Genomic DNA, 22627 nt, shown 5'->3' with positions numbered 1-22627 from the left:
TATCCATTCACCTACTGAAGGACATCTTGGTTGCTTCCAAGTTTTGGCAATAGTGAATAAAGCTGCTGTAAACATCTAAGTGTGGAGAAGGCAATGGCACCCCACTCCAGTACTCTTGCCTGGAAAATCCCATGGACGGAGGAGCCTGGTAGGCTGCAGTCCAGGGGATTGCTAAGAGTCGGACACGACTGAGCGACTTCCCTTTCACTTTTCACCTTCATGCATTGGAGAAGGCAATGGCAACCCACTCCAGTGTTCTTGCCTGGAGAATCCCAGGGACAGGGGAGCCTGGTGGGCTGCTGTCTATGGGGTCGCACAGAGTCAGACACGACTGAAGCGACTTAGCAGCAGCAAACATGTAGGTGCAGGTCTTTGTGTGGGTGTAAGTTTTCAGTTACTTTGGTTAAATATCAATGAATGCAACTGCTGGATCATATGGTAAAAGTAAGTTTAGTTTTATGAGAAATGGTTTGTGTAAGAAACACTCCGTGTGTGTGTTGAGAATACTGAGATAGACTCTAGTACATTTCGACTCATTCTGGTCACCGTACCATACATTAGATCCTTAGGTTAGAATGCAGTCATCTGGGAGCGCCCTGGCAGTCCAGCGATTAGGGTTCAGCACTTTCACTGTCGAGTCCCAGGTTCAGTCTCCAGTTGGGGGAATAAGAGCCCTCAACCCCCATGGCTCAGCCAAAAGAAAAAAAAAATCTTAGTCATCTTATAACTGAAAGTTTGTATCCTTTTACCAACCTTTTCCCATTCCTTCCCTCCCCCAAACCCAGTCCCTGGCAACCACCGTTCTACTGTTTCTCTGACTTCAACGTTTTTGGTTGTTTTTCAGATTCCACACATAAGTGACACACCATACGGTATTTGTCTTCCTCCGTCTGGCTTATTTTGCTTAGCATAATGCCCTCCACATTCATCCATGCTGTCACATATGGCAGGACCCCCCCCCCTTTTTTAAAGGCTGAATAATATTCCATTGTGTGCGTGTGTAAATACCGCACGTTGTATGTATCCATTCATCCATCAGTAGATGCAGGCTCTTTGCACATCCTGGCCATCGTGAATAATACTGCGGTGAATGCACCTCTTCAAGACAGTGGTTTCCTTTCCTTTGGGTGGATACCCTACTGTTAGTTTCTTGAGGAACCTCTATACTGTTTTCTGTAATGGTTGATGCATTTACATTTCCACTAGCAGTATTCAGAGGCCCCCTTTTTCCGCACGCTCACCAGCACTCATTATCTCTCACCTTGAAAACAGACGTCCCAGCAGGTGCACTTCCTGATGACTAGTGATGCTGAGCATCTTTTCACCCATTGGCCATTTATGTCTTCTTTGCAAAACTGTCCATGTCCATTTTTAAATTGGCTTATTTGGGGTTTTGCTATTGAGTTGTATAAGTTCCTTACACGTTTCAGATATTAACTCCTTATTGGATATGTCATTTGCACGTATTTCCTCTGATTTCGTAGGTTGTCTTTTCATCTTGTTGATGGTCTCCTTTCCTGTGCAAGAACTTTTTAAATTAGGTTGTCTTCTTCCTGTTGAATTTTTAAGAGTTCTTCGTATTTTTTGGATACACAAAGATATACCTTTATATACCTTTATCAGGTATGCCTGTGTGTTCAGTCACTTCAGTCGTGTCCAACTCTTTGCAACCCTGTGGACTATAGCCCACCAGGCTCCTCTGTCCTTGGGGATTCTCCAGTTAAGAATACTGGATTGGGTTGCCACGCCCTCCTCCAGAGGATCTTCCCTATCCAGGAATCAAACCAGCATCTCTTTTGTCTCCTGCATTGGCAGGCGGGTTCTTTACCACTATGGCCACCTGGGAAGCCCTTATCAGGTATATCTTTTGCAAGTATTTTCTCCAGGTCTGTAACTTGTCTTCTAATTACCTTGACACTCGCTTTTGCAGAATACAAGTTTGTAATTTTAACAAAGTCCAGCTTATCAATGATTTCTTTCATGAATTGTGCTTCTGGCATTGCACTTAGAAAGCCATCATCAAACTCAAGGTCATCTAGGTTTTCTCCTATGTTATCTTCTAGGAATTTTATAGTTTATAGTTTTGCATTTTACATTTAGGTCTGTGATACATTTTGAGTTGATTTTTATGAAGACTGTGAGATCTGTGTCCAGATTCATGTGTTTGCATTTTTCAACCAGTTTTTTAAAATTAAATAATTAATTACACTGGTCTTAATTGCGGCCCACGGCTCTTCCATGTTTGTTGCGGCATGCAGGATCTTTAGTCGCAGCATGCGAACCCTGAGTCACAGCACGTGAGATCTAGCTCCCTGACCAGGGATTAAACCTGGCCCCCTGCATTGGCAGTACAGACTCTTAGCCACTGGACCACCAGGGAAGTTCCTATCTTTGTTCCATTATGTTGCCTTTGCTCCTTTGCTCAGTCAACAGTATTTATGTGGGTCCGTTTCTGGGCTTTCTTATTCTGTTCCATTGACCTATTTAACTGTTAGTTAGCCAATACTGCACTGTCCTGACTACTGTACTTTTATAGTTAAGTTTCCTTTTGAGCACTGTTTACCGTCCCTCACAAATTTTGCTAAGTAGCATTTTTATTTTCATGTAGCTCAGAGTATGTTAAAATTTCTCTTGGGATTTATTCTTTGGCCCGTGTGTCATTTAGAAATCTGTTTAATCTCCAAGTATTGGGGAGTTTCTGATTATCTTTTTCTTTTTTTGGCTGTACCGTGTGGCATGCGGGATCTTAGTTCCCCAGCCAGGGATGGAACCCATGTCTCCTGTAGTGCAAGTGCGGAGCCCTAACCACTGGGCTGCCAGGGAAGTCCCGTTGTTAGGGATTTCCAGTTTAATTCCATTATGGTCTAAGGGTATACATTGTATGATGTGTGAAAGTGAAAGTCGCCAGTCGTGTCTGACTCTTTGCAACCCCATGGACTATACAGTCCATGGAATTCTCCAGGCCAGAATACTGGAGTGGGTAGCCTTTCCCTTTTCCAGGGGATCGTCCCAACCCAGGGATCAAACCCAGGTCTCCCGCATTGCAGGCAGATTCCTTACCAGCTGAGCCACCAGGGAAGCCCAGGAATACTGGAGTGGTTAGCCTATCTCTTCTCCAGTGGATCTTCCCGAACCAGGAACCAAACTGGGGTCTCCTGCATTATGGGTGGATTCTTTACCAACTGAGCTATCAGCGAAGCCCAATGTATGGTGTTTATTCTTTTTAATTTGTTGAGATATATTTTATGGGCCAGAATGTGGTTTGCCTTGGTGAATGTTCCATGTGAGCTTGAGAAGAATGAAAAATATTTTAATTAACTTATTTATTTTTATTTTCGGTTGTGCTCGGCCTTCGTGGTGGTGTGAGCTTTTCTCTAGCTGCAGCGAGCGGGGCTACTCTTCCCGGCAGTCCGTGGGCTTCTCGTTGCAGTGGCTTCTCCCGCTGTGCAGCACAGGCTACAGGCACACCGGCTTCAGGAGCTGTGGCTCTTGGTCTCTAGAACACACTGGTTTCAGCAGCTGTGCTGCATGGACTTAGTTGCTCCACGGTGTGTGGGATCTTCCTGGACAAGGGACTCAACCCATGTCACCTGCATTGGCAGACAGATTCTTATCCACTGTACCAAAATATTTTCAACATGAAAAATCTAAATAATATTAAATCTTAGGCCCATGTGTCCAACACAAAAAGCTTAAGAAACAGAACTGGTCAGCACCTTTGACTCTCCCCCGTGCTTCTCCCCTGTTACTCTCCGCTTCCCTTGAAGATCTTTTAAGGCATGAAATCCTGGCCAGCAGACTGAAGAGCCTGTGGCTTCAGGTAGCGTTCTCGTGATTTTTTTTCCTGTTCTGGTAGAACTTCAGGGCAGGTGTTATCTGGGAGACTAAAGGCTGAAGTTCTGTTGGATTTGTGTTTCTGGAGCATGGTCTCTGATACCCGCAAGAAGGGCCTTTACTGGGGCAGGACTATTTATTAAGAGGCCTGGGAAGAATGTGATTGTTCTGAGCTAACTGACCTTATAAAGAGGGCCTTCAGCTGAATTCTAGTGTTTCTCTTTGACTTTTAGAATTTCCATTTCTCTGCTTATATTAGCCATCTGTTCTTAAATGTTGTCTATTTTTCGCATGAAAGCCCTTGGTATTAATCATAGCAGTTTTCTTTCTGGGTATTTGTGGGTTTTTTTTAAGACAATCTGATAATTCCAACATACATAGCCTATCTGACTCCAGTTCTGATATTTATTCAGCCTCTTAAAACTGTGTTTTTGCCTTGTAGTACGTCTTGTAATTTTTTTGTTGAAAGGTAGATAGGACGTGGGCTTCCCAGGTGGCTCAGTGGTAAAGAATCCACCTGCAATGCAGGAGACATGGTTTGATCCCTGGGTCGGGTGGATCCCCTGGAGAAGGGAAATGGCCACTCACTCCAGTATTCTTGCTTGTGAAATTCAAGGACAGAGGATCCTGGCGGGCTATAGCCCATGGGGTCACAAAAGAGTCAGACACAATTCAGTGACTAAACAACAGCAGCAACGAGCCTCTGCAGTAAGCAGGCCTTTAGTAAGGCCGTGGTGAGGTGTCAGGAGGAAGTGCTCTGTGGTTGTATCATTGGGTCTCAGGGTTTCATTGAGCCTGTGGCCCTGGATGGTGAACCTCACCAGTGCTTCTCAATTTTATTTTGGTTTCTCCCCTTTAAGTGGAACAAGATGGTCAGAGGGGGTTGGAATTGGGGTATTTCCCTTGTCCCACGTCAAAGGCTAAAATTGGCTAAACCTGGGTATTTCCCAACTCCCATGTTAATTAGGCACAGATAAGATCCCAGCGAGTTAGGCTCTGGCAAAGTAGTTTCTCCTGTGATCAGGCCTTGTTAAGAAGAACAGAATGCTCTGGGGTGTTTCAAGATGGTTCTTCTCCCCTTTCCCCAGAAAAAAAAAAAAAAAAAAAAAACAGGAAGGGATTTTTCTCCAGGGTTCACTGTGAGGACCAGCTAGAACTCCTGGAGGTAAAGCTCATGAAAGCGTTCTGCCATGCCCCCCAACTCCACCATCAGCCCCACCCGAGACTGGGTCCCCTGGAATTTTCAACCCTGGGACTTGTCCACACTGAGCCTCCAGCATTTTGGCAATTACTTTTAGGCTTCACCACCCTGGCACTGGGTTCCCAGGAAGGCTCCTGCTGCACTCAGTTATGATCGCCTGTCTGTCTCTGCAGTTTGGGATGGGGGGAGGCGGGGGCATGCGGCAGAGGCAGTGGTTTGCCCGGTGACCTTACATCTTTGATGGCTCAAAGAACTGTTGATTTTTCAGTTTGTTCAACTTCTTACTTATTGTGAGGACAGAATGGCAACTTCTAAGGTCTTTATATGCTGGACCAGAAACCAGAAATCTGTTTTGTTTTGATTTTCAATCACACTTGGAAAAAAAAAAAAACAACTGGTTGATGTGTCTTCAAATGTTTTTTCTGTTTCAGCCCTCTCTTCTTTCCTCTGGGACTCCAGTTACACTTAAGTGAGGCTCCCGTGAGTCACTGAGGGTCTGTCATTTAAAAAAAAAAAAAATCTTTCCTCTCTTTGTGCTTCGTTTAGAATTATTGCACTGACCTGTTGTCAAGTTAATTGATTCTTTCTGTTATGGCCCATCTTCAGTTAATCCCTGCTAAGGAATTATTCTAATATTATTTTCATTTCCAGGATTTCCATGTGATTCTTTTTTTATAATTTTCACATCCCTTCTGAAATTTTCCATCTTATCACCCATTATATCAATTCCACTAGATTCTTTAACATATTTGTCACGGTTTTTTTTTAATTTAAAAATGATTTTACTCTATTTTATCAAAAAATTTTAAACTTAATACAATTTTTAAAGGTTACTTTCCATTTATAGTTATTACGAAATATTGGCTACATTCCCTGTGTTTTACAATACATTTTAAGCCTATTTTACACCCAATAGTGTGTGTCATAGATATTTTCAGCTCTATGTCTAGTAATTCAAATATCTGGGTTGCCCATGGATCTCTTTCTACGGACTGATTTTTCTGTTGAGGATGGGTCACATTTTTCAGTTTCTTCGTATGTCTAATAATTTTGTGTTGCATATTGGACAATATAGATGTCATAGTGAAGAGAATTGTCCTCTGATGAGTGTTGACTTTTGCTCTCAGCTTTGTGACTTTAGGATGGGCAGTTCACAGACCATCCACAGATTAGAGAAGAGTGTCTCTACTGACTTTGCTTCCCTACTGTGGCTTCCTGCTTTCCAGTATCTTCCCCTCAATTTCCTCCTCCTTGGGCGGTCTCAACCCCAACCTCTGACTCCTCAGGCCAGGAAGACCAAAGCTTCCCGCTTGAGCCATTTGCCAGGCAGAGAGGGCTGGGATGAGCCCTCAGAGGAAAAGCCATAAAAGTATGGGTGTTACCCAGTGCGGTTCCCTTCTTTCTAAGGTCAGATATCCTTCAGTTACTGGCTACTCTTTATCACTCTCCATTGCCTTCAAACAGTTGTGTTTTTTTTTGGTTTTTTTTTTTTGCATTTTTATCTTGTGTTAGTCCAAACAAGCCACTCTGTATCTCTCTCCGTCTCAGCCTAACTCAGCTTCTCTCTCTCTCTCCACAGCCCCCAAGCCCTCTCTCCTTCCCTCTCACTGCTCCTACCTCTCTCTTTCCTCGCAGGGAGAACCTGGCCCCAAAGGAGACCCTGGTGAGAAGAGCCACTGGGTAAGCTCTAGCCCAGCGCTGACCTCCCACTGCCCCCCTGCCCTGGACACTCAGGAGGTTATATGGGGGTGGGGGAAGCCCATCCAAATCCCCTTTGCAACCTGGTCTCCCGGGGCAGAGCCTTGCCAGTTCTCAGCCCTTGCCCCCTCCCAGCACCCTGTCCCTCCCCAGTGGGCAGGGCCAGCCTTGTAAGCAGACCTATACACTCTGTCTTCGTCCCTGTCTCTGTCTTCTCTCTGCGGCCTTTGCAGGCCAGGGTGACCCTGCCGCTTCCTCCTGGGTGGTTTGGGCTGACCCAGTCCAGACTGCATGCCCTGCCCCCATAGCCCTTCCCAGCAAGGGCTTTGGCTTCTGCTCCCCTGTCTGCAAAAGAAAGGGAAGCAGGAAAACAATACCCACACAGAAGAGGGGGCCACTCCTGGCCCACTGGCCTTAGGAAAGCCATGAAGCACAGGAAGGGAGGTGCAGAAACACCGAAATACACAAGAGCCCTTTGGTAAAAGGGATGGGGCTCTGGACACCACCAGAAATGGTGGTACAAACGGTACACATTGGAAACGGTGAATCATAGGAAGGGAGGCCTGGAAAGCATCATGGACTCAGTGTACATGGTGAATGAAGTCAAGGGACCTAGATCCATTGTACCCAGAAGACGTACAATTAACATGAGATCCTCAACACCGTCACATACACAGGAGACCCATGAGAAGGGGAAGGAGAGGCCTAGAAACTGTCATACGCACCAGAGAACCATGGAAAATGAAACAAGGAGATCTAGAAACCACCGTACACAAAAGAAGCCTAGAAACTGTCACATGCACAGAAGACATAGAATAAACGGGAAAGGGGACCTAGAAGCCTTCACCGTCACGAGAGGGAGTTGCAGTGAATGAATTTCAGGGCCTAGAAATCACCGCCCCCCACCAGGAAACATGGCGGAAGCACCAGAAGCCCCACGATGCAGGGACCTGGAAACCACCACTGCCATAGGAGGCGTTTGGAAAATGGACGGGATGGGGGCAGACAGGAGAGGCCACTGGGGCATTCTTCTGGAGGCTGGCATTGTGCCCACCTCCCTCCCCCACCCACTCCTGGTGCAGTCTGGCTGGGATGCCCTACTTCCTGGCAGGCGCTAGTTAAGGAAGACATGGGGAGCACCCAGCTCCTGCCCCGCCCTCTCTGCTCCTGATTGTGGGTCAGTGATGGATACAGCCGTGGGAGCCCCCCACCATGCACGAGCCCTCCCCTGTGTCTTCCCATGACTCGTGGGGTCCTGCTACCTCTCTAGCAAGCCTCTCCCAGCCCCTCACTGCCACCCTACTCGCTTCCCCACCTTCCACCCGCTAGTGGCTCCAGAGCCTCTTAAGCACACTGACAGCATGGGCATGAGCTGGGCTGGGGGTCAGCTAGACCCAGGAGATCCCAGCCCTCCGGCTCCTTCACTGGCCTCTTCAGAGGCCTGGGGGAGGTGGGAGAGGTGGGGTGAAGGCTGAATTAGGCTGGGCAGCCCCATCCCTATATGGGGGGCCCAACAGGAAAACAGATGCCTGAGCTCTCTCAGAACAGGCCTCAAACTCAGAACCACCTTTGGGAGGGACTCCCACCGCCATGAGGTAGCAGGGCCCCTGCCCATCCACCTGCCTTCCCCTCACCTACCTGCTCTCCTGTCCCTGCTTGCCGCCTGCCTGGGAGGGGACCTGCTGGGCTGGGGGATGCATGAGGCTCTGGGGGCTGGGAGGGCCAGCTCTGTTGGGGGCAGGTGGGGATGAGGTCCGAGTGGGGAGGGCTCCTGTACCCACACTCCACCTGCTAGTCACCACTTGGTGAAGCTCTTGCAGCCATTGACTTGTCTGTGGCTCAGCAGTGACACCCAGTGGTCATGAGGATGCGCTGCAGGCACTGGCCTGTCCAGACCAAAGCCCATACCCCTTATTCAGATAGGAAAAACTGAGGCCCAACTCCACAGAGTGAATTGTTGGCAGAGCTGGAACTGAAGCCCAGGCTTTCCAGCTCCCAGGGCTTGGGGAACCAGCTAACTTTCCCCAAGCACCTCCTTGGTGGTGCCAGGCTCCAGACTGGGCACCGTGGACACAGATGTGATTTGGACACAGTGCCCACCCTCAGAGTGGTCACAGCAGGAGTAGGGGGGAACAGACCAGTAACCAGCAGTGACAGGACAGGGGGAGCTCAGCTGTGATGGCAGGGGGCAACTCAGCATCTTCTTGGATGAGGAGACTCAGGCTGAGGCCTGGCAAAGGGTGTTCTGGCAGAGGAGAGGAGACATCGTGTGCAAAGGCCCTGGGGCGAGGGCAAGCCTGGGGTGTCTGAGGAGCTGCAAATACTTGGAGCGACAGAGGGTGACAGGCAAGGAGTGAGACACGAGTCAGAGGCTTTGGGGACTTAAGAGGCCATATTGAGGAGTGTAAAGTTTGTGCTGTAGGCAGTGGGGAGCAACGCGTTGAAATGTTAAGTAGGGGAGTGATGTGGTCAGATTTTTGTTAGCCAAAGATCCCTCTGATTGCCACATGGAGAATGGATGGGAAAAGGGAGCAACGTGGGAGCAGAAAGAGAGACTAGACAGGAGGCTGTCCTCGTCATCCTGGCAAGAGGCTGTGGGGGCCAGAACTGGGAGGGGGCGGAAGATGGACAGATGTCAGTGGAGCTGAGAGACACGTGGGTGCTAGTCTGGCTGTGGAATGAGGGGGCGAGAAGTTAAGGGAGATGTTTACAATAGAGAAAGACAGAAGACAGCCAGGGGAAGCTGGCCCTCTGAGCTTTCTCCGTGGAAAATGGGGAATGTCTGTGTGACAGCTAAGGGGCTGTCCAGCAGGCCCTGGACACTCAGGCCAGGCTTGGGGGCACTGGGACATCATCGGTGCAAATAGCAGGCCACTTACCCAGAATATTTTTTTTTTGCATTTTTCCCCCAGGTTTTTACTTGGAAAATTTTCAAATATAGAGAAAAGTTGGTTCAGTGACTATCCTTATGCCCTTCTTCTGGACTGACCAGTTATTACTGTTTTGCCATGTTTGTTCTTTCAATCTTTATATACTTACAGACTTTTTTTTTCCTAATCCATTGGAAAGTAAGTTGCAGACCTCATCTGCATCTCCCCCAACACATCAGTGTGTGTCTTGAAAGAGCATGGATGTTCTCCCAAAGAGCCACAGTACCACAGTCACCTATAAAGCAAATGGCAACCCACTCCAGTACCCTTGCCTTGGAGAATCCCATCGACAGAGGAGCCTGGGAGGCTACAGTCCATGGGGTCGCGAAGAGTCGGACACACAGAGTGAATTCACTTCACTACCTATAAATTTTACCAGTCATCTCCAAAATGCATTTTGTAGCTGGTTTAAAAAAAAAATCCAAGATCAAATCAAGATTCGTGTATTGCATTTGGTTATCATGTCGCTGCTGCTGCTGCTAAGTCACTTCAGTCGTGTCCGACTCTGTGCGACCCCATAGACGGCAGCCCACCAGGCTCCCCCGTCCCTGGGATTCTCCAGGCAAGAACACTGGAGTGGGTTGCCATTTCCTCCTCCAATGCATGAAAGTGAAAAGTGAAAGTGAAGTCGCTCAGTTGTGTCTGACTCTGCGGCCCCATGGACTGCAGCCTACCAGGCTCCTCCGCCCATGGGATTTTCCAGGCAAGAGTACTGGAGTGGGGTGCCATCGCCTTCTCCTGTCACGTCGCTAGGTTCTTCTAATCCAGAACAGGCCCCCTGCCCTTCTCTTCCTTCTCTCGAGTTTGTCTTTTTGAGACTGTCCCTCCATCTAGATTTGCCTGACAGTTCCCTCAGGAGGAGATGCAGGTGAACTGCCCTCCGCCAGCTGGGGAGGCGCTGCCCTCTTACTGCATCTCACCAGGAGACGTGTGATGTCAGCTTGTCCCACTGTCCATGCTCCAGCGGCTCAATGTGGTTCTTGAAGGTCATCCACTTTTAGATGCATGTAATACTTGAAGAGGGCTCACTTCAGGGCGACCCCCCAGGCTCCATGGCCAGGCAGTGGCCTGAGAGTAGTCCCATCCATGTGATACGGACAGGACAGCCAGATTACAAGGGTCAGTCCTAGCATGGCCATGGACTCGTTCAGAACAGCCACGTTGCGAGGACTCTTGTTAGATGTTTTGTGTGGGAAGAGCTACCTTGAAGGTAGCAATTGTACCAAGATGCGTATTATACCTCATCCCTTCATTTAATCTGCACTGAGGAAAAGGACTTGAGAGAGACTCCCAGATGTGTCAGGGCTGTTGCTTGGTCAGAATTAACATCTCTACATCCCGGAAGTACCTTTAGTCTGGACTAGGAAAGAGGAAGGAAGGAGTGAGGGAGTGTGGGGTTCTGACAAGACCATGGGCCTTATGCTAGGGGGAGGAAAGGACAGACAGACAGACACTGGGAAGAAGTGAAGGTGAGGGCCAGCTGGTGGTCCCTGACCAGAGCCCTGGGCAGCGTCAGCGCTACTTGAGACAGGAGACCCTGGAGCAGGGAGGTCCAGGGGAGGGGTTTGAGGGGTGCTGGAGACTCAGCTGAGACAAAAGGGCGGGGCTGAGGGCTGGGCTCCCAGCCATATGTGCAGCATATGGACCTGGAGCCGTCAGAGCCCTTGGGAGGAAGGGGCCCAACAGGACTAGGGAAGGGCGCACCTGGGCCTGGACTTCAGCCTTCCCAGCATTTTAAGCCTAGCTTCCCAACAGTGATGCCACTCAGACATCTTCTGATTTTACTCTGATATATTCATTTGGACATGAGTGGGAAGACGATTGGAAAGTAGCCTGATCCCACTGGTGGAGTTAATTAGCTGAGACAAACACAGTCTTGAAGGCAAAACTGAGTCAGTTCAAAGACTGCTAAGTAAACAAGAGTGCAAGTGGCCCAGGGATGTGGCAGGAATCCTGCGGATGTTGTGAGAGCAGCTGGTTTCAGGCAGCGGAGACGGAAGAGCGGCTGGGGCTCTGGGGCAGCCTCCGGGCAGGCCCCGGGACAGCAGGAGTGCCCCTGCAGACTGGCCTCCCCCTGCCTCCAGTGCAGCGAAGATATGCAGGGCTGTGGGCAGAGAGCAGACAGCTGGGTGGGATCCTACCAAGGGGGTTGCTTCTGCCTGCCTTGTCCCCCTCCTGTCTTCTCCGAGTCTTGTTCCAGCTGTCCGTGGGCCCTGGGCTGTGGCAGGTGGTGAGGGGCTGCGGGTGCATGTCCAGGGTGGGGCATGGGCCTCCAACAAGCTTTGCAGGGCCCCCTTCCCCTGCCCTCTTCACGGCTGCATCTGTCTCTTTCCTTCACAGGGGGAGGGGTTGCACCAACTACGCGAGGCTTTGAAGATTTTAGCTGAGAGGGTTTTAATCTTGGAAACAATGATTGGGCTCTATGGTGAGTAGAGACAGACGGACAGACAGCCCAGCCCCCACCCGCCAGCCTTCCCCAGGCCCTCCAGGGTGGAGCTGCTTGGGCCCAGTCAAGAGGCCGGAGAAGGTACCTGACCTTCTCCAGGTGGGGACGTGAAAGGTCAAGACCACCCATCCCTCGATGACTGGTCCCACGAGTCCACAGGGGAAGAGGGGAGCCCCAGAAACCCGGGCCCCCACCCCTGTGGTCAGACCTGGGGCTCCGGAAACTGTGGGTAATGTGGTTTCCAGGCCTGCAGGGGTGCCAGGGCGGACAGATTTTGAGTCTGAAGGGAATGATGGGCAACAGAGCCAAGCTCCAGGGTAGCAGAGGATTGTGGGTAAAGAACCAGACTGCAACAGTACAGGGGATTGTGGGTAATAACGTCAGAACCCAGGCCACCAGGAGGACTATGGGCGATGGATCCAGACTCCAGACAGAGCCAGTGTGCAAGTCCATGGGCCAGCAGGTCACAGGGCTGGACTCCAGCAGGGCAGGGGACTGTGGGTGACATAGGCAGGCTCGAGTCCCAGGGGATTCTGGGTTATGTACCACCCTCCAGCTCTGACCCAAGAGGCACTCACTAAGCAGGCCCTCCTGGTCCCAAAGTGCCCCATGAGTGGGCTGAGAGACCCTCCCCCAGGCAGTCATCCACCAGTTCTCCACCCATCTGGTCACTTGAGGAGCCAAGTGAGCCCCGTCCCCACTTAGAAGGAGAGAACAAGATCCTGACAGAGGCTCCTGCCCCTCCCCTCAACTCCCTGGCCCAGCCTGCCCCCGGAGGCCAGACTCGCACCGTCTGCTCTTCTCGATCTCCCATCAGGCTCCTAGCTTACAGAGCTTCCTGCAGCAGCAGGCTCAGCTGGAGCTCCTGGCCAGACGGGTCACCCTGCTGGAAGCCATCATCTGGCCAGGTAATGGCAGGGCGGGCAGGCAGGGGCAGCCCCTGCCAGGAAGGGCCTGGGAAGGGCCTGGGGACACAGACGGCACCTCCCAACACTGGATCCAGACTAGCAGCCCCCACCCCCTCTTCAGCCCTTCCATCCGGCCAGCAGACGGTGTCTGGCACAGAGAAGGTTCTGGTAACTAGTTCCTGAGTGATTGAGCACCTGCTCTGTGCCAGGTACCTCGCTGGACAGGTTCCAACAGATAAGAGAGACACAATCCTGCTCTCGTGGAACTTAGGGAGCTGCTGCGGGCAGGTGGGGAGGGGAGCCCTGGAGCTGGGTGTTAAACCCAGGGTGAGGAATACCCCAGTGGAGTGAGTACTGGCAACCAGGAAAGCACCGAAGTGCTCCTGAAGCAGGCTGGGGCATGGCAGAGGGCATCTTGGGAGAGCTTCCGGAAGGAGGCATCTAAGTGGAGACTTGAAAGGCCAGGATCGGGGGCAAGTGAACAGGCAAAAGGAATAGCATGGCCAAAAGCCAAGAGACCAGAGAGAACCCAGAGGGATTGTTCTGAGTTTGCTGAGGGGTGAGAGCTGAGGCTAGATGATCTGGCAGGGCCCCGTTGGAGAAGGTCCTTGAATGTAGACATGAAAAGAGGTTAGCCCCACCTGGCTGACACAATGGGGCTGAGGAGGCCTACCAGAGTTAAACTGGAGTCTGTGGCGGCCCTGGAGAGAGGCAGGGATTGACTGCCCTTGGGGCTAACCCTCTTCTACCTGCAAAGAGGCCCCAACGGCCACTCTCCTCCCAGATGTCCCATCTCTCAACGCTTCAGTGCACACGGCCTCAGACATCACACGTAACCTCATGTCTGTCCTACAGATGGGGAAACTGAGGCCCCCAGCAGGAAGGAGAGCTAAGGTCAGAGCTATCTCCTTCATTTGGCAAAAGTGTAGGGCACACCAGCTGCGTTCTGGGTCTGGGCAGGTGCAGAGGCCGGTCTCAGGGTACCTGCCTTGGTGGCGGAGGGTCTTCAGCATCTGCAGAGGTGAGGGGCGTGGGGAACAGGTACGCCAAAGGATGTGTGTGAGGGGAAGCCTTCCTGCGAGATGGGACCCTCGCATTAGTCATGGAAGGCTCCGAGTGCCAGGAGGAGGGGAGAGGACAGCCCCCACAGAGCCCCACTCTCCAGGGGTGGGAAGGTGTGCGGGGTCTGCTTCCAGAGCTGCTCCTGCTGAGCCACATGGCTTCCCCAACTTCTAGAAACTTCTCCAACCATCTCCCAGACCTTCTCTTCTCCCAGAGGAAGGACCAAGGACCAAATCCCAGGCTCTCAGCTCTTTGTCAGGTGCCCCCCCCACCCCCCTCAGGAGGACTGGGACAGGAGCCAGAAGGGACACACTGTGGCCTTGACTCTGTGCCCTGCCCCTCCTTCAGCAGCCCAGGGAGGAAGTGCCAGGCACCTGGCAGGGCCCATGTCCACTCAGTGTGGCCTGGAAGGGGGTTGCGGGAGGAGGGGAGCAGAGGAGATGGAACCGTCCCCACTGCTCCATCACATACACCATGGCTACAGAAGACCCAGATGGGCTCGTGTTTAGACTGTGATCAACACCAGTAATAGTAACAGCTGTCACACAGCTGGGCCACCCGGGCCGGGGAACTTATATTCAGCATCCCCAGTCCTTGTAACATGCGTTCTAGGTGGGCAGTACCATGCCCACCTCACAGAGGAAGAAGCACAGGTTCAGAGGGCTCGTGACTCCTGCAATGACACTGGGAGAGTTGTGAGCCCCTGGGGTCCCCTAGGTCTGGCCTAAAGCTCCAGCTCTTCGGGCTCCATCAGCAGAGGTTCCCCGACCTCTCTGCTCTGCTAGGCACTGAGGGGGGCCCAGGGAAAACCTGAATTTGGTCATGTCAGAACAGCATTGGCCATGACAGAACAGCATCTCATGACCGACTCACAGCGACCAGACCTGCAAGAGTTGAAAACACACCAGCCTTGTGACTATCAAGACCCAGTATTTACTGTGAAAACCACTTTCCACTCCTGGTCACCTTACACACTTCACAGGAGTGTGACTCCAGCAGTGTCACCCCACATTCCCCTGGGACTTGCTCAAGGCCGCACGACTGGAATACGGTGGGGCCAGGACTTGGCCTGAGCTGATGCTGGAACCTGAGCTCTGGGCTTCCCTCTCCCCGTGCTCCCTGGTTTGGGGCACAAACTCCTTTGACTGTGACTGCAGATACCTGTCTGCCCCGAATCTCAGCCCAGAGGTTCATGGGGCACGGGGCCAGGATACTAGACAGTTATGACTATGAGGGTGCAGCCACTTGGCCTTCAGTGTGAAGCTGATGCGCAACCAGAGTCCAAGTGTTGGTCCTGTGAACAGGGTTTTGGAGGCTCAGCCAAGTCCTCCATCCTGGGGCTCTCCCTCTGGAAAAACAGCCCATCCTTCCAACTTGCCTATCCCCTCATTTGAGAAGGACTGAGGTGATAGTGACAGAAGGCTTCCTGGAGGAGGTAGGTCCTGATCTGGGTTCTGAAGGATGAGTAGGAGTTTGCCAGGTGGGAAGAACGCCAATTATTCAGTTTTACTTTTGGAGGTCAGCTAATTTGCAGGTTGGGGCATATGTCACCATAGCCAAATCAGAACTGACTCCAATAATTACTGGAGTTGCCCAAGGCCTCTGTATCTGGACCATCCCCCAGGTTTTAGAGATCAGACAACTGAGACCCTGACAGAGGTCCAAAGCTACACAGTAGGTCAGCGGCAGAGCCTGGCCTTCTAAACCCTTCTCCACTTGGGTCGTATAACTCAAGGAGAGAGAAAGAGTGATGCCTGGCCTTAGTCTACCCAGCTATGAAATGGGAATGACTCAGGGCGCACCTCCACATCCAAAATACGTTAATGAAAAAGCACTTTTTCATGGCGCATCCATTACGTACGAAGCATTTCAGAAACGTGGTGGGTTCATCCCCACCTGTCACAGAAAATCATGTAGAGGCCCTGAGCGCTGTAGTTGGGTTAGGGGATAGTAACTCCCAGGGGGACGGGCACTAACCAGCTTCCCAGACCCCCTTCTTTCCCACAGCTCTGCTTCCAGATGACAGAGCCCCACCCCCAGAAGGCCAAGGGTAGGTGGGTGCCTCACACAGACCTCACTAACCTGGCCTCTCTCCATCCCTCCCTCTCTTCTTCCCTCCGGCAGAACCAGAGGGGTCGGGGGCAAGCCTCGCCAGCACAGGCACCCCCAGCCTCCTGCGGGGCAAGAGGGGAGGACACGCGGCCAGCTACCGGATCGTGGCCCCCAGGAGCCGAGACGAGAGAGACTGAGGGTGGTGGTGGCCCCTTGGGGAGGGCCAGCCAGGCTTCCCTTCCCAGCCTGGCCTGTGCCAGCTGCCTCTGGGGTCTGCCCGCCCATATTTATTAATATCCTCAGGGTCCCTTCCACCACCTAGGCCTTTGGGTGGGGGTCTTGGTCCTGGCACCCCATGCACGTCTGCTTCCTATGAGGCTGAGCAGGGACCAGGGCCTGAGAGGGAGGCGTGGCCCAGGTGAGAGGTGAGGCCTTGCTCAGGGCCCTGGGCCTCAGTTTCCCTCTGTGAAATGGGGTGATGCAGGTCTGCGGGGGCCGGCAGGGTTGGAGCTTCTGTTGTTTGGAGCTGCCCACCCCTCCACACGCCCAGGGATGACGAGGGTGGGCAGTCTCACCTCCCGGCTCCCCAGCCAAACCTGGGGGGCCCATCTGTACCCCTCCTCGTTTTCTGGTGCTGGTTTCCTGACCCTGAGGTCAAGCTACCTGATCTGACTGGATGTTCAGGGCCCTTTATGTCACTTCTGACCCCTGAACCCTCAGTCCCTTCCATGGTCTGGGGGAGGGGGCCACCTGCTTCCACACCCGCTTGTGACAGCCCCAGCAGGTAGATGCGTATCAGCCAATAAAGGCCCCCGCCTGACTGCCCACCGGCCTGGTCTGTGTGCGCTCAGACGGTGCGGCCAGGCAGGCCAGCAGCTCTCCTCAGTGGCCTTCACTGTCCCCGAGGGCTATGGAGCCAGGGTTCCCTGTCCATCACCTGGGTAGCCGGAGGACAGGGTAGGGGGGCAGAGCCAGGCGTCCAGGAAGAGCACTGCCCTCCTGCAGTCGGCCGTTTGTTCACTGCTCGTTCACTCATTCTACCCCGATGCCAAACTAAGAGTCAGACAAGCACTGCCCCACGAGATCCAGGCTGAAAAGTGAACTGTGTTTTATTCTGAACAGTACTGGGGCAGGGTGCTGGGGGGCCACCCTGGACCCCCTCCTGACTCTCAGCAGACAGGGCTGGGGCTTCAACGTCCCCCTCACAGGCTGGGCTTCTTCTCACCTGAGGGCCTGTCTGTGCTATGGGGGCCCAGGACCCTCAGGGTGGGTGGGCCCTTCCCTCCCCTGAGTCACCAGCGCCTCAGTGCCCACCTCCCCGCCGACCAGCAATGCAACGGCCCCCTCCACTCGGCCAGTGGCTGCCAGAGCCACCACCGCCTGCTCCGTGGGGAAGCCCATGCGCTCCAGCTGCTGCAGCCTGTGGCAGGGGAGGGGATGGGAAGGGAGGGTCAGGGCCACCTCCAGCCCCCACAACAAGGCACCCCCCCCACCCACCCCACCTTACCGCAGAGAGGAGACGGAGGACTTAGGCAGCCAGAGTGGGCTCTCAGGGCCCTGGGCTGGGCCTTCAAGCAGCGAGGCCTCGATCCCCTCCTGCAGCATTTGCTGGTCCAGGGCTGCCCACAGCGGGGTCCCCGGGGGGAAGCCGGGCCTAGACCAGGCCAGTCCGGCCTCTGAGGAGCCCTCCAAGAGCGGCTGCACAGGCTTCAGGCCTGGCAGGATCGGGGCTGAGCCTTCACTGAGGGGCCAGAGGCTAGGGGAGGCCATGCGGGGAGGTCCAGGGGTGGGGGGCCTGGAGGGGCAGAAGCAGAAGAAGGCTGACTGCCAGCCACCGGCACGGCTGCCACCACCAGGGCCAGTGTCCTCGGCATCACCCTCACCTCACTCCGGCAGGATGGGCAACGGGCAGCTCAGCTGGGCCGCCTGGGGCGGGAAGGAGCCGGAGCGGCCAGCATCCAGCCAGGGCTTTGCACAGGACACCCTCCTGCAGCGCCTGCAGCCGCTGCTCCGAGAGCTCCAGCCACCGGAAGGCCCCGGCAGCGTCTGTCTGCCCGGGGCAGGGCGGCTGGTCAAGGAAAACCACATGCATCCGGGGGAAGCCCACGCCACATGCCGGGCCCCGTGCCAGGTGTGTGACGGGCATTCCCTCCTGTCTCCTCACCATGGCCCTGCCAGAGCGGTGTCATCACCCTTATCAGCATGGAGGCTCAGAGAGGAAAAGGGACCCGCCTGCAGCTACCCAGCCAGCAAGAGGTAGTGGCGTGCCTCATCCCTAAACCCATCTCACCCCGATTTGGCAGACCCCATCTGCAATCTCCTGAGCCCTGTGGGCCCGCTCAGGTCTGTGACACTGGGCACTGTCACAGCGAGGGCAACACGCTCCCCTCTCCAGGATCCGGCCGGGCATCCCCAGTCCTAAGCAACCCCCAGGGCCAGCCTGCGCCCACTGTTCCCTCTGACTGCAGTGTCGCCCCGAAAGGCATTAAACCTGTGTTTAACACACCCGCACCACACCCCCTTCTGGGGCCAGGAGAGCCCCAGGCTCACTTTCACCCTGGCCCTTCACCCTCCGCGCTGACTGCGGGCCTGTGCTCTCCTCGTCTACCATCGCCTCATCTTGCACGGCCTCAGGGTAACTGCCATCTCCACTGGGACGTCCAGGCTAGGCGCCTCCTAAGGCCCCTCAGCTCCCAGGCTCTCCTTTAAACTGTTAAATGGCACCTCTACGTGGCCACGAGCCCCCAGTCACCAGCCCAGAGCCAGAGAGAGGACACTCAGAGATGCCCCTGGGATGCGTGTGAATGAGGGGGCCTGACTCTCATGCCAGTTCCTTCCCTGGCACCCTGGGGTCCCAGCCACGGAACCCGCACGTCCACAGCAGCCCTGGGCCCCGGCAAAGGATACAGGCCAGGCCAGCGAGGAGGCCGCAGAAGAGCTGCAGGAAGGGTGGCTCGGAGCTGAGCAGTGGTGTCAGGGCGAGCAGCAGCCACGGCAGGAGCCATGGTGGCAGGGCCCCCCGGGGCCGTCGAGGGCGAGAACCCTGCCCCGCCAGCATGGCCAGGTGGACGGGCATGTACCCGCAGCCCCCGGCTGCACCGGACACCCCGAGGCCTGCCAGCAGCACGGCCAGCAGCCCGGAGGCCAGCGCGAGCAGGCTGGAGGCGTGTAGGAACCGCAGCGTGCCCAGGTGGCGCTCCTGCTGCCAGCCCAGTGTGGGCAGGAGCAGCAGGCTGAGCAGCAGGCCGGGAAGGGCCGTGTGGCCCAGAGCATGTGTGAGCAGCCGGTGTGCTGGGGGAGAGAAGGGGCTTATGTGCCAGGTTAGGGGCTGTGGCCCCTGAGTCTGGCCCAGGTGTGCCAGAGCCATCCACCAAGCCAGTCTCCCCTCCCGGGGAGCCAGAGCCTGCCCACAGCCAGCACTTTCAGCCCTGGTCGAAGGGACCAAGGGCTTCCAAACACTATGGCTACCCTCCCCACTGCTGCTTTAAGCAGAACAAGCCAGACCCAACAATCAGTCTTCTTAAGAGCAACCAACCATAGGTAAGTCACATCATTTCTGTGAACATCATTTGAGTTCCTCAAATTCTTGGGAAACAGGTGCTCAGCTCCCGCCAGTCCTCAAACCCCTAGCTCCTCCTCCCCATTTTCGGGCTTAGCTAAAAGCCTTAGTTTAAGGGAAAGCCACCAGACAGGGGAGCCATCTGAAAAGAATTCCTACTCACAGGCTCCCACCCCTGTGCTGGCCCCTCTGCCCTCCCTCCTCGGCTGTGGTTGAGCTGGGCATGCTCCCTGTCAAGGCGGACCTTCCCCGGGGTGCTGGGTCCGACCCCTGCCTGACCGCTGCAGGACGCACGTGCTCCTGCCAACTGGTCTCAGGCCCTACAGCAAATCTCCTGCCTCCAAGCCCCATGTGGCCGGCCCTCACCCTGCCTAGGGTCCAGCAGCAGCTCTGGGGCCAGGACGAGGCTGGGGCCGGCCCCCAGCAGCCACAGGGTGCTCATTAGCAGCATCAGGACAGAGGAAGCGAGAGGCAGTGCCGGAGTCGGTAGGCCAGGGGGGCCTCTGGCATGCATAACTTGGCTGAAGGTGCTCAAAGGTGGCCGTGGGACTGTGTGCTAGGGGTAAAGGAAAACAATAACAACAGTTATTATTGCAGCTTTTATCTGACCTCCTTTCAGCTACCATAGCAATAGCACCGTTTTACAGAAGTAGAAACCGAGGCTGGAGAGGTTGGTGCAGCAACTTGGCCGCATTAGAGCTCAGAGTCTGGCCCTGTGCTTAGCCACTGCTGTCCCCTGTCTATGTGTGACAGCGAAGAGGCCAGGCCCCGATGGGCCCTGAAAAGGCGCCCAGACTGGGGAGCACGGAGAGCAGCAAGTTGAACGGGGACGCCAGGGTCCCCAATTTAGGGGGGTTTTGTGCAGGCCCACCAGGGCAAACTGAATGCCATCTTCTGCCTCCCTATTCCCTCTGGCTACAGACCAGCCACCTTCCTCCCGCTCCGCTCCACTGACTTAAGAGCTCCAGGTGGCCTCAGCTGCCCTTGACCGAGGGGGCAAGGCCAGCCAAAGGGCAGGCAGATTAGGGAGCAGGTGGAGCCAGAGGGCTGGAGGAGGGGCAGCCGGAGTCCACACAGTGACACGGGACAGAGACACCCCTCTCCTCTAGCCCTGATCGCAGCCCCTCTGGCCCTGCCCTCACTTTCACAGGAAGATTCCAGGATCCACTCCACTTCTTCCTGTTGTCTACTCCTCTCTGAGCAAGTTTAGAGCCTCTCCTTCCTCATCTGTAAATTGGGGATTAAGAAAATTTACTCCTTGTAGGATAAGAAAAAGGAATGGACTAGGCAGGCCCACAACTCCTGCTGGATAAATGGTAGCCACCCTGGTCGTCCCCACCAACGGAGAGGCCTCAACACGGAAGCAGCTGCTCCAGCCCAGCTGCCCTCAATCGTGCCAATCCCCTGCCCACGAAGCAAGGCTTTCCCTCCCGTGTTCTCCCTCCTCACATCCAGCCTGTCTGATAAGCCTTGCCGGAATCCCCTCACTCTGGTACCCTAGCATGTCTCAGGACTCCAACTGAGCCGATGTCACAGGAGAGGAAGGGAAATCCCAGAGGTAAGAGGGCTGCCTCATCTGCTCCCTTGTCAGGGGCATCCTTGGCATCAAAACCCACCTGCCACTCTCTTGCAGAAAAAATATAAACTCTTCTGCCTGCAATGTCTTTCGCTTCATGTCTCCAACAGCAAACTCCTACTCATCCTTTGAAGCCCAGCTCAAAGCGCCCCTCGCCCCCACTATCATGGAGCCTACCCTATCTAATGAGTACCGCTTGGCCAGTTTTCTAGGCAGGTGGTCTGAACTGGGGGAGGAGGGATGCTCCTCTCACTCACGGCCAAGTTTCCCAGGGTGCTCCTAGCACACAGCTCGTGCTTTGTATGTGATCGTTGAAAAGAAAGACACTAGCTTTGTTCCAGGTCCCGCTCAAGGATTTGAATGAGCCCTGCCCTTTGCTGGACCTGGGCATCCGCCTAGGGAGATCGGGTTGAGTCCAAGAAGTCAGGCTGGTGCACTGCCATCTTCCTGCACCCTCACCATCACCCCCCTCCCCCCGGGCTACTTTAACAAGAGTAACTGAACTAGGATCTGAACGCTGCAGAGCTCAGTCTCTTTATCTATAAAATGGAGCTGTGCACCCTCAGAGCCCGCCTACCTCTCCAGGAAACCGGAAGGACAGAATGGAAAGATAGGGACGGGGATGATTCTTCCGGGTCATGGACAGTTGGGCTGGCGGGGGGCGGGGGGCGGTCCCGGGTGTGGGTGAGACTTTAGGAGATGTACCCAAATTCCTTGGGTCTCAGTTTCCCCTTCTGTAAAAACAAAGTGTTGGATGAGGGGTGATTAAAAGAGTCTTCGCAACCTCGACCGTTACTGGGGGGTGGGGGTGGGGGGCCTCTCGAGCTGGGCGCTACGTTCAGGGCCTCCCATCCAGCCCACCGGTCTCGGCTCCCTCCCCCGCGGCCGGGCCACGTGTCCGGGGTACTCACTGCGGAGCGCGCCCCCCGCCCCCCGAAGGCCGAGTGGGGCCCTCGGCTGGCAGTCGGTACTCTAGCTTCCCGCCGAGGTCCAAGCGCCCCGAGCCCATTCTGCTCGCCCTCCGGCGCGTGACCCCGGCCGACCGGTCGGCACGCCACCCCCTCCTCAGCCGTCCGCCGATTAGTCAGCAGTTGTTTCAGGCCCGGGTCCCTTCCCCCTAGTGTTCCCGCCGGCCTCCGTTTCCCTCCAAGGTAGTCTCTTCAGAGACGGTCCCTAGAACCAGCGGGCGTAACCATTCCCCAAACGACCCGGCGTCGACCAAAGAACCACTCCGCCTCGTTACCGAGATCCGCTCACCCGCCGCGCCCGCCCCTGCGGTGTTATTTTGGTCCGCTCATCACATCCGGGGCTCTTTAGAAAGAATTAGGACTAGAGAGGCGGGCGCGAAGGACGAGAAGTGG

General features: G+C 54.5%; 2 protein-coding genes across 11 annotated transcripts in view; one reads left to right on the top strand and one right to left on the bottom strand.

Annotated features, from left to right (window-relative positions):
• Positions 1-16959, top strand: part of EMID1 (EMI domain containing 1) — a 40229-nt gene extending 23270 nt beyond the window's left edge. For 2 of the 5 annotated variants that reach the window (XM_027566404.1, XM_027566407.1), the window contains 2 exons: positions 6671-6715; positions 16204-16959. In XM_027566404.1, coding sequence (XP_027422205.1) covers positions 6671-6715; positions 16204-16425 — 267 coding nt within the window. In that variant the 3' untranslated portion in view covers positions 16426-16959. Of the gene's footprint in view, positions 1-6670; positions 6716-12003; positions 12089-12926; positions 13018-16203 lie in introns of all 5 variants that reach the window. The other 3 variants (XR_003515169.1, XM_027566405.1, XM_027566406.1) reach the window with 3 other exon arrangements.
• Positions 16960-17215: 256 nt separating this feature from the next.
• Positions 17216-22610, bottom strand: RHBDD3 (rhomboid domain containing 3). 6 transcript variants are annotated; one of them, XM_027566410.1, is made up of 8 exons: positions 22524-22610; positions 21844-22000; positions 20833-20917; positions 20057-20246; positions 19039-19422; positions 18015-18177; positions 17639-17926; positions 17216-17551 (listed from the first exon to the last, which is right to left on the bottom strand). In XM_027566410.1, exons 4-8 carry the CDS (start codon positions 20202-20204, stop codon positions 17374-17376), a joined length of 1161 nt encoding a protein of 386 aa, XP_027422211.1. In that variant the 5' UTR covers positions 20205-20246; positions 20833-20917; positions 21844-22000; positions 22524-22610; the 3' UTR covers positions 17216-17373. The 6 variants fall into 6 exon arrangements, with proteins under 6 accessions (XP_027422211.1, XP_027422210.1, XP_027422209.1 ...); XM_027566409.1 differs by lacking the exon at positions 20833-20917; XM_027566408.1 differs by lacking the exons at positions 20833-20917; positions 22524-22610 and adding an exon at positions 22178-22511.
• Positions 22611-22627: the final 17 nt, after the last annotated feature.

The sequence above is a fragment of the Bos indicus x Bos taurus genome, chromosome 17 (assembly GCF_003369695.1).
Source record: "Bos indicus x Bos taurus breed Angus x Brahman F1 hybrid chromosome 17, Bos_hybrid_MaternalHap_v2.0, whole genome shotgun sequence".
NCBI lineage: Eukaryota > Metazoa > Chordata > Mammalia > Artiodactyla > Bovidae > Bos > Bos indicus x Bos taurus.
Note: the sequence above shows the minus strand (reverse complement) of the source record. Positions and strands in the feature narration are given on the sequence as shown.